The sequence below is a fragment of the Asparagus officinalis genome, chromosome 1 (assembly GCF_001876935.1).
Source record: "Asparagus officinalis chromosome 1, Aspof.V1, whole genome shotgun sequence".
NCBI lineage: Eukaryota > Viridiplantae > Streptophyta > Magnoliopsida > Asparagales > Asparagaceae > Asparagus > Asparagus officinalis.
In genome coordinates, this window is record NC_033794.1 from 106,592,970 (window position 1) to 106,604,188 (window position 11,219).

The 11,219-nt window shown below is 35.2% G+C and overlaps 1 protein-coding gene across 6 annotated transcripts; it reads right to left on the reverse strand.

Annotated features, from left to right (window-relative positions):
* LOC109828870 lies at nt 161–8,656 on the reverse strand. 6 transcript variants are annotated; one of them, XM_020395842.1, is made up of 9 exons: nt 8,502–8,656; nt 6,595–6,758; nt 4,999–5,151; nt 4,779–4,884; nt 3,712–3,894; nt 2,257–2,416; nt 1,483–1,805; nt 648–737; nt 161–536 (listed from the first exon to the last, which is right to left on the reverse strand). In XM_020395842.1, the coding sequence occupies exons 2-9, from the start codon at nt 6,610–6,612 to the stop codon at nt 475–477; spliced, it is 1,095 nt and encodes a 364-aa protein (XP_020251431.1). In that variant the 5' UTR covers nt 6,613–6,758; nt 8,502–8,656; the 3' UTR covers nt 161–474. The 6 variants fall into 6 exon arrangements, with proteins under 6 accessions (XP_020251431.1, XP_020251434.1, XP_020251433.1 ...); XM_020395845.1 differs by having other exon boundaries at nt 6,724–6,758; nt 8,502–8,655; XM_020395844.1 differs by having other exon boundaries at nt 6,649–6,758; nt 8,502–8,655.

Below are 11,219 nucleotides of genomic sequence, written 5' to 3' on the forward strand. Positions count from 1 at the left end.
CTATTTTACACGTTTTTCTCATGCTATTTTGAAAACTATATCTAATTAACAGAATAAATGAAAAGATCAGAAAGGCGTGACATTGTCCCCTTCGAATGAAACTTCAATCTCTATCCTGCACATTTATTATGCATCCACATATGGTGTTAACACAATCACCTTTCATAAGAAAACCCCTAAAAAGACGTGGTTATATAGATGCAATGGCCAGCAATCTGGTCAATTTTATTGTAAGCATTCGTTACAAAAATTCTAATTCTGCGACAATAATAGATAAATTTCTAGAGGAACTTCCTTCTCTGAGTTGCCTAATAGTGAACCCATACCCGAATGCCAATGACTCGCATTCCCCAAAATGAAAAGCAATGGATGCCAGTGATTTGCGCTCGACAAGATTGAAGAGCAGCTGTATAGTACAGTGCCAGTGCTTAGATGCTTAAAAGGAAGAATGGAGGTTGAATTTATCCATTCTCGCTACGTCTTCTCTTCATCAGACATTGGTCCAGTATTGACGGTATCAGCAAAATACTCCTCAACTACAATGATAACAAAGGCGAAACATGAAGAACTAGAACCTTTTTATGCATAAAAAATATAAGTAGATGGGCTACTAGAGAAATTATATCATGAAGAGGTTCAAGTTTTACCCATATCATCCTGCTCTGGAGAATCTAGAAGGATGTCTGAGTCAGATGGCAAGAATGGAGAGCCAGTGTATTCCCCAAGAGCTCCAAGATCTGAGTTAGGATCACGGCAGGAAAAAAAAACATGTAAACTTCATGAAATCAGCTAGTTATATGACAAATAAATCACCGCCATAATAGTGAACCATACATCTCCATAAATCAGATCAATTTCGTACATCCATTTACTCCGTTATAAATTCTCCGTAAAATTCAGATTAGAAGAATAATACACCAAGCTACAACCATTTAACGAGTTATTATGATAAATTTGTCGCCTGCTTGACTTTTTATTATGTTTAAAATGCGTTTTAGTTTCAGTTTCCTGAGCAATGACACAACACCAATATGCCTATTAGGAGTTGCACCTTAAGGGTCTCTCTGTAACCTCCGATATAAGCTTTCTCCGTGAACATAAAAAAACCAGAAATGTCAGTGGGTTGGGCTCTGGTCCAGGTGAACAAGCCCACTCTGCGTGTGCACAAGCGCGCATGTGTTTATCGTTATTTTGTTTTTTATCTGGGGTGAGAGAAATTTTGGCAGTTAGAATTTGGCACTCTTTTGAGATAGGTTTATTACATTACAGTCCTAAACTATGCATTTATTATAACAACATCTCAAAGTCAAATTCGTAAAAGAAAAGAGTGAACATACTGTAGCTTAGCATAAAAACAATAAATGCCTATATGGAGCATCAGAAGTTGCTTCAGATGATACTGATATTATCAGAATTAATAGCAAGAGAAAAAAACCAAACTTTAAGATGTATATAAAAAAGCACATAATAACATAATCTTACCTCCCAAACTCGACAAGTCTGCCGTGAGGTCAGTAAGACTAAAATTCCAAATCTGCCCCAAAGATCCAACAGAATCTCTCTCGGAACCGATACCAACATCGGCTCCAAGCTGTAAGCCTCCTGTGCTCACCACATCAGAAGTGAAGGTTGTGTCCAGCGCTGACGCATCCATGCCCATCCCCGTTATGTCTGATGGAGTGAATGGAAAATGATTACTCGATGCCACTGAAGCAGGACTAACAGCCATTTCCGACATGGCAGAAATAGCACTCGATGGGGGTACAGCTGGTGTCATTTCTGGCGTGCCATTTTGCATCCTCATACTTTAATAGAAATAGGAAAAATAATTTATCAGAGATTTAACCTTAAACATAAATGAAAAAAACTTTTCCTACGTCTAGTCAAATAATCATCAAAGTTAAATTTTGTACACAGTAGAAGAGGAGGTAAAGTATCACTTTAAAAATCTCAAGGGGATTTTCTGAAAAACATATTTTATGAGGGAGTGCATACAGTTGTGACATTAGCTTTTATATCAAAGTTAATTTTTGTACACAGTAGAAGAGGGGGTAAAGTGTCGCTTTAAAAATCTCAAGGGGATTTTCTGACAATCATGCAAACCTCAGGGTGATATGCTGTAAATTACCCTATATTATTATTTCTCTTCAAATCATCTACATTTTAAGACTAAAGCTTTACAAGGACCCTTTGCAAGTAGAAATGCAGGGTTTAACTCAAAAGCTTCATTGGGAAAAAAAAGGAGAAAATTCTTACTCATTTCCAGAATTTATACGCATTGGATGGAAATTGCCTGGTGCAGGAATTCCATTGACAACATGACAGTTTGACAATCCCATAGAATCAAGATGAGGTTGACCAGCAGCTGGCATTGGAGGCTGCTGCATAACTGGGTACCCCATTGGTAGATTGTTAACTGCACTGCAAACGTTTGACATTGAATAAGGATGATAATATGAGAAGGGAACTTCTCACTTGGTAGTTAGGTCAAGAAAATTGCAGGTAATGAGCAAAATCTATATTTTCAGAAAATATCTGTAAATAGCATCATGTCTTCGAAGTACTTTTCTTATCAGTCCCTTGAACAGTGAATTTGTGTAAGAAAATTACTGGATGCTGGTCCAATAAACTGAACGCAAGATTTTCTTACAATATGCCAACCTTTTTCACATTCTAGTAAGTTTCAAACGTAAGAAAAAACTCTGAAGTATACTTAATAAATCACGCCTATACATAATTGCAATTGCAATTGATAAGTAAACATAAACATAATGGAAAATCCATACTGTAAATGAAATCAGAGTAACAAGCCAATATTAACAACGGTATCAAGTTAAGGAATGGGCATATAATACAATGATGAAACTAATTCTATTTACCCCCTTTAACACACGTAAAATGACAAAAGTACTAAGTCAGATTAAAATGTTCAAAGTTCAGTAGGACCCAACTGATTGAATTGGTGATATGGGTTTTCTATACTTAGACAAGTGTCATTCAAATGCCCGTGTTGGAACTTGGAAATGAATAACATGACCCTAGCTAGGTGAGGTAGAGGAAGTTTAGAAATTGAGAAGAATTGCAAATTTCATGGAAGTAGGAAAGATGTTATCTATTTCCAAGATTCTGGATAACAGTCGAACCGAAAACTTTAACTGGGTACCAAGTACCATCTACCTATATATTTCTATATGGTTTTAGTGTCTCTCATATAAATGGTAACAAGGTCTGAAGTTTTTATTGAGATAAGGTGTCAAAAGGATCTGTTCATAAAAAGAGTAATAGAAAGAGAATGTTGACAAGTGAACAATATTTGGATTAAACTTTTTAATACAGTGGAAGCTAAAGCACTGATATATCGCACAAGCAACATTATATTGCACCATGACAGACAAAGAAAGTGGCCTAAAATGTAGAGCAGCACAATAGCGAAAGGTCCAGGGAAAGGAGGAAGAGAAATAGGAATGAAGAAATAGCAGAATTCCATGACTCTTTGACAAAACTGCTAGCATTTTTAAACAACAAAAAGTATGATACGGTTAGCTGACCTACAATTCTATTTGGTGTTTATACAACTTTCAATCGTTTCTAAGTAGGAAAAATTTCCCTCGGTACTCGACCCATTTATCATTGCTTCTCTTGACTATCCAGAGCTATGTTAGTCTTTCATAAACATGTTATAAGTGAAAACTTTGGGGCAAGAGATATTACCAGCCATAGAATGAATCCCATTTTGCATTGGAGCCAACGGAATCTTAGGCGGCATAGGATACTTCATTAAATGGTATTGATGCTCCAACAAATGATTGAACATGATGATTTGCTTTTTCAATTTCAACCTGATATAGTAAGCTCTAAAGAATTCAGCATTCTCCTCTTCTAGTTTCTGCCATACTGAAATTATATGAAAAATGTGATATTAGATAAATGACAGGCATTTCATTATGCAAAAGACAAAATATTGAAGGTATTGATCTTGCACTGCATCCATTTCAATTTTATGTTAGGTTCTTTATCTGAAATCACCATGGCTAATATAAATAATGTGATGAGAAGTTTGCCAAAATATTCTGTAGCGGTCTTACATGCATCAGTACATACAGAAGTACCAGTAGAGATCAAACCAAGTTGGGACAAAATTCGCAAAATGCATCCCGTGAAAACTTCTACTGAAGTCGTACCATGTCAGAGATGTCATGTGTATTTCATAGAATTTTCCATGTGTCAGTGTGTTGTGTCTAGGCCAGTGTGTCCATGTTCGTGCAATATATCTTGCATAGATGACACATCGAGTTAGTGCTTAAGACAATCTTTTTGGATATTCCTATATATTCAAGCAAAAAAGAAAATTTGGGGCTTGGACCATGTCCTTGCTTCAGCTTCGACTTTTTTATAGTTAGGAGTATTTCTGAGCCAGAACAAGATCCACCAAATGCTTATAATATATGACTGTTTCTGATACTGGTCAAGAGTAACCAAATGCTTGTAGCTGTCCAATTTGACCATGAGATATCAAGCTCAAACCTGTAGATAGTAGCTTTCAGTCCCCACTAAGGTAGGATAATACCATGGTGTCAGCCAGATAACTAAGATGAAAGTGGTGAGGTGTTTATGGAAGAGTAAATGAAGATGAACAGGCCTAGAGATCAAATCTTTCTGATGTATCTATTTCTCAGAAGTAGTAGAAGCAGCAGTAGTTCAATAGAAACTTTTGGTTGAACAAAATCTCATAAATTCACTCGCAAAGCAGTAGGCAGGAAAGATATTTATTGACTCACCTAGAGTCGTAAAGCTAGGCTCAATCCTAGCACGATTAGAGAGAGTCCTAACCACTTCCGCTTTATTCATATATAGTTGCAGACAACGTTCTATCAGATTTTGGACCTACAACAAAAAAATTTAATGAAGAAATATGAATATGAGTTACAGATAAGTTGGTCCTCATGCATCTACTTCAAACATAGTTTGACTATAGAAGGGAAGAACAAGTTAACTCACAAGTTCAATATCTTCACGAGAAATCTTTCTGTTATCACCACTTGCAATTGATACTGAACCCGCATCTGCAGCAGGATCTTCAGTACCTATGTTATTTTGATGGTTGCCTGGCGAATCTTTGGAAACTTGCCTTTCTGATGTAGACTGAGATTCCTGTAGAACTCAGCTTATAAGTTACACATATTGTAAATCAATGAACATAAGAAGTGAATTTGCCAGAAGTCTTACGAAAATGGGGTGGCAACATCTAGCTAAATGTCAGCGGATCGTTTAAATGGTCATTCTAACATATAATAATAAGAACTTCCTCCAGCAGAAATGAAAAAACCCCACTAATTCCCACAGCCACAAAGAAAGAGAACCCATATTTCTGTGATTAGGCAATAACGATATTTATTGTCGTAAAATTGTTTCTCTCATGCCTTGAGGCAATACAGGATACAAAATGATGACTCTTCCCAACAGCTAGAATGTGGTGAATTAGCAGCCGCTTCTTTAAGAGATTGCTGATATTTTAATATATCTGCACTACCAATAGGAAGTTATGCAAGTTTAGGTTTAAAAAAGTATACAAAAGGATAATCATAACAGTTGGCTCCCCAGTGACTATGCCACACATATCAAACTTTTCTTTTAAAATTATAAATGGACTAAAAAGGGGGCAAGGCATGTAGAAGTCAGTCTCTAAGAATCTACTGAGAAACCGCCACGCATGTCGCTTCCTGGACACATTTAAACACTAATTGTCTAGCACGGTTCATACTTTTCCCATCAAATAATCTTATCTTCGAACATAAAATGCAGAAGGCTCAAGGGAAGCATGAATATTTGGGGGCAGAATATGCAAAATCATGCATTTTAGTTATAGATAGGAAGAACCTGTACACCCTGCTAGATCAGTTTATTTATACAACCCATGCTTCTTTTACATGTATGCTGATAAAAATGAGATGTAATTATGTAAGCAATGAAGAATATCTCATTACATTCCAAAATGTTGTTATCTGTGAGGTCATCATTTCAGTTCATTGCATTTAGAATTAGGTAGGTCTTCAAATCAATTTACTAAGGTCAAGGTACTAAGCAATTGATGCCCAATCTGAATGCTTAGCAGATGAAGTTTTCAGGATTTTCTCAAATGTTCAATGTGAGTAGTGGTAGTTTGTCTTGAGTCTTGAAATACAAAAATCAGGATCCTCACGTAAGTTGCATGGAAGCAGGTATGAGTACTGGTACGTGTGCGGGTACGGGACACGACAAAACTAAAATGTACCACACAGCTACATATATATATATATTGAATTAATAATGTACATGAGATAATTGTCTTCCGCTTCATGTGTCATTAGAATTAAAATTCCAATCACATTTTAAAGTTTCTTTTATCATATTGATTATCATAAATTGGAAACTACTCATTGTTTTTACAAGACATCCAAACGACCCATTAACTATATAGTTTTGAACTTGGATATGGACTGAAACGAACCAGACCCATATCTAACTAGTTTCAAGAAATGGAGGTGAAGTGTAAGCTATATTAGGAAGTCTCTGACAACTGTTTTAAATTAACACATATATCGTATAATTGAGTACATGGTGTAACAAATGCATGCATATATTCAAGAAACATCCATGAAGCTTGGGTACGGGAAAGTGTCAGTGTATGCGTCCGGTACGGGTACGGCTTCATTATAGAAGTGCCCGGGTAACATAGAATCTCACAAATCAAATGCAGAGCTAGGATGGCAATTCAAGACCTGTTAGAATAAAAATTAGCATTCAGACCAGACCTTGTTCAGAAACATACTTTAACTAACCATCAACTAGAGCAATAGCAAGAAGTAGAGGAAAGAGTAAGTCTACAAAGTAAGCAACAAACTTAGCATTAGCCAAGTGTGCTATGGATCTTGTTTATAGTAGAGACATGGATGACATGGAAGCTGAAGAAGCTTACAAGACGGAGAACAGCTACATTCAGCCAAATGCCTAGTTACTATGAGCATGGGTATCCGTCAAGACATATATCTCTAGCAATTATTTCTTCGTCCAAAGTATAAATAGATGGGTATGCCTGAGCTGGAAGTCATCAAAGGACTAATAAGAAAATCTGCATAAAGCAGATCTTTCTATCAGTGACACGAGTCTTTTACCTTCCAACACGGGATACATAATTCTTGAAGTAGCTTAGGCAGTAAAGTATATTCTAGCAAGAGAGTCTATAAATCAGTAAGCTTAAATCTATTCCTCTGTATACTTTCGTAACTTGTGGCCACTTTAAATTGCAAAACCAAAACCTGAGTCCATGATGAAGAACACATATGTATCATTTCTCTAATTACTTCCATACATACACTGCATAATCTTTTATGTACAGTTAACCACACATGTTAGAAACCATTGACCATGATACAATAAGGTACCGTTTGGCAAAGGGTTAAGTGAGGGGTTAAGGAGACTTAACCCCTTCTTAACCTGCCAAACACAACAAATCTATATAAGGCTTAAAGTGAGTTAACCCTCCATAATTTGCCAAAACACTAAAACTGATCATAAGGGCTAAAATAAAACTTATTTAACGGGTTAATAATTTAGTCCTTCGGATTATCAAATGGACTAAGTGCATTAATCCTTCTCTTTAACCCCTCTTCATTAACCCTTTTACCAAACGGGGCCTAAGGGATGTTCGGTATCCCCCATTGAAGATTTACTTCCCCTACCAAAACCATGAACTTTATGGGAGTGGACATGACGCAGCTCAAATTACACAGTCAATTTCATATAAAGACATATCCCATAAGCACACAAATCAAAGAACAACAATAATCCACAATCTGTAGTATAGTTGCAGCTGTTCATCCACGGAGTTCAATTGCCGTTCAACAAAAAAAAAAAAACTTGTGAACTAAAAAGTTATCTTCATCAATTTTTCGATTTGTGAACAAAAAAAAGTTCACCATAGGTATATATTTTTTTAATTGAAATACAAGAATTTCCTGTCCAAAGAGACTCAAGAACTTGTAGATCTACCATCTTAGCAGGTAGTTATTTGAATTTACAAGAAAAAAGTTTTGGCACACCAGATTCACCTGAAACTAGTACCTTGAATTATTCATTTCGCTTAAAAAGCATAAAAACAGTACCAAAAAAAAAAAATAGAATTCCTAAATTTGCACATTAATATAAATCTATTATATAACACAGAGCTCAAAAAGTAACCCCTACTAACTACAATTCAACCCCACAAAAGCTAAATACTCTAATAAAAAAATAAAAGGAACCAACTTTTTTTCAAAAAAAACTGCAAACAGCATCAAAATTTCCCTTTTTCACTAGATTCAGCGGGAGTTCCCATTTCTTCTCAAAGAACCACAATAAATCGCCATAAACCCAACCTCTTACCAAAATTTGTTTAAAAAATCCATGGAAAACGCAAATCCAGCAAAATTGAGAGATTTTTTTTAGAGAAAGTTCCGGTTCTGGTCAGATCTACAGGTACTTACCATAGATTGAAGATGCGGACGAGAGAGATTGAGACTTGAGTTTTTTTTTCTCCCCTCCCCTCTAGGGTTTAGAGGGAGAACAAATGAAAGCTCTCTCGACCTCAATGACAGTAGAAAGAGACGCAGGAGGAGAGAGAAAATTGGCTAAAAATGGCGATGCGCTTCTTCCCTTTTATACCTTCCTAGCCCCGTATTATTATTTGGTTAAAAAGCAAAAATTTCCTATGTTTTTAAAAAGATCCTTTTCCGTATCAGTAGATTCAGTACTTAGCTTTATTGAAACTGTTCTCCAAATCATTCGTCTTGTTATTAGGTCCCTTGATTTCATCAGAAGTCTCCTCATTTTATCAGAACTAGTATTTAGACCCGTGCAAAGCACGGATCCTAAAAGATTTTTTTTGTTTATTCTTTTACGGTCTTTAACATAAAATCATTCTAAAACATGTAGATGTACATTATGCTAGAGAGGAACCCAAAGAGCCATATCTAAACTTTTTCAGATGTTTGTTGTAATGCGTAAAACTTAAGTTATTATGACAATGTTAAATTCAAAAACAACTAAAGAAAGAAGGAACAATGTAACAGATTCATGTTTATTTTATAGATTCATATTAAACCTGAAACATATCCGCTTTAAGTATATGATATAACGAAGCAAGCATTTGATACCATAAATCCCCTGCCACCTTCCCTTACTTCCCGACAGGTTGGTTACATACATTGCTAACAGCCCCAACCAAAGGTTACTACTAACAAACAAAGTTTCCAAATCTTAAGCACAAAACACACTTATATTTAGTGAAAATTCTATACATCAGAAAAAATTACAAAAGCAATCTGCACATGGAAACATAGTTTTTATACAAATAAGAGATTTGTAGACGCAACACCAGAAATGTAACCGGGTCATCGGCAACAATATACACAGCTTTGTATCAGCTACTGTTCAGCCCAGTAGCATTATTTGTATCAGCTACCATATCAGCAACAACAGGAGGGCCATTAACAGCAGCAACAACAGGATCAACATCTTCTATCCTCCTTTTTTTGTGCCTGCTGTTGCACATTAGCTCCTAGAATCTGTAGGGAACATTATCCATCCAAAAAAAGCAAAAGTGTTTAATCTTTACCCAATTTTCCAGAGCATGACTCTTTTTTTTCTTAAAAATCCTGTTATTACGTTCATGCCAAACCAACCATAATAATGCATCCACAAAAATACACCAACAAACTCTTTTATATTCATGAATTTTATCAATTCTCCACCAAGGCCATGTTTCGTCTAGACGTGAAATTATGAAGGGCTTCTTGATAATATTATCGATCTGAAACATATTGGACAGAGGAGAAGCTCCTATACTTCAATCGGATATGTTTTGTGAGTGTAAAGAAACTATAGAAATGATATGTGAATGATAAATCAAGATAGAAATTATATGTGAATGCAAAGGATACAAAAATTATACCGATGTCAAATTTCTTGTGAGTCTCTCTGATTATCGATCTGCATCAATTAAGAATAGAAACCAATAAGCAATAAAAGTTCAATAGACTCATTGAAGTAGTAACAATTCCAATTACAAATTTATGAAAACGGGGCTAAAATCCAACAGTTTAAGTTAAAAGATTTTCAAATAATTTAATGTCTACATACATTTCATCATAATAGTTTTTGAAATCTTCACATGCCTCAAATCAAGCCAAAAGAACCCTAGAACCAAACTTCCAACAGTTGAATTACAGAAAAAACAACAAATAAGGAATCAAAAACTTATAAAGACAACATATAAGATCCTTATTCAAATTAAGGCTTTAACTACCCTACAAAATAAGAGGGAAATGAGATAAATTGTTGCTCGATTGAATGGAAAGAGAGAATTATTGGTTCTCTGGATTTAGGCTTTCTTCGTCCACCTTCTCTTGGTCTCCTAAAAGTTCATCTTCAACTGTATTTGATGATAATATGTCGATATTTAGGGTCTTAAAATCTAAATATCAATATACGGATCAAGAGAATTTTTAATTGAACACAACATACTATTGTCTTCTCTTTAGCCCATGAAAAAGTTGGCAAATTACACTAATCAAACTCCAACCTCCTAGATTTCTTCAACAAAATCTATGTTACAAAGTGCCCAATTCCTAAAATAACAATTCCAGCGTTTGACATACCATCACAGATTAGATTAGTGTTTGTAACTATTCAATTAATTTATTAATCTCACAAACACTTTAATGTGTAACATTTTCATGTATAAACAGAACATCAATTTTACTTTTCAACAAAAACCCTAATTTACCTTAAATTGGCTGGGAAAGGAGAATTCTTTAATCTCTTCTGATGATCAGAGATGAAATCAGCCATCTTTTGAGCGATCCCTCCCAGTCCCTCTCCATCCGTCGACACTGACTTCATTGAACCCCACATAAAACCTAAAAATTAGAAACAAAATCCAAAGAAAATGGTGGAATCTGGATATGAATAACAATATTACGAAGAAATAAATGGAAATTAAATGGGTATTCTCATTATTTTTTATTTATTTTTAGACTAATTAGCAGTTAAATTCGCATGATAAAGATTGATTTACAGGTGATTAAAGATAGATTTACAGGAGATTGTCTCTCGAGGGAGATAGAAATCAAAGAAAGCTTTCTTTCTTTCCCTTTACTCTTTTTTCTCAAACATGCACCAATTCTACCCTTTCATAGCTAGGC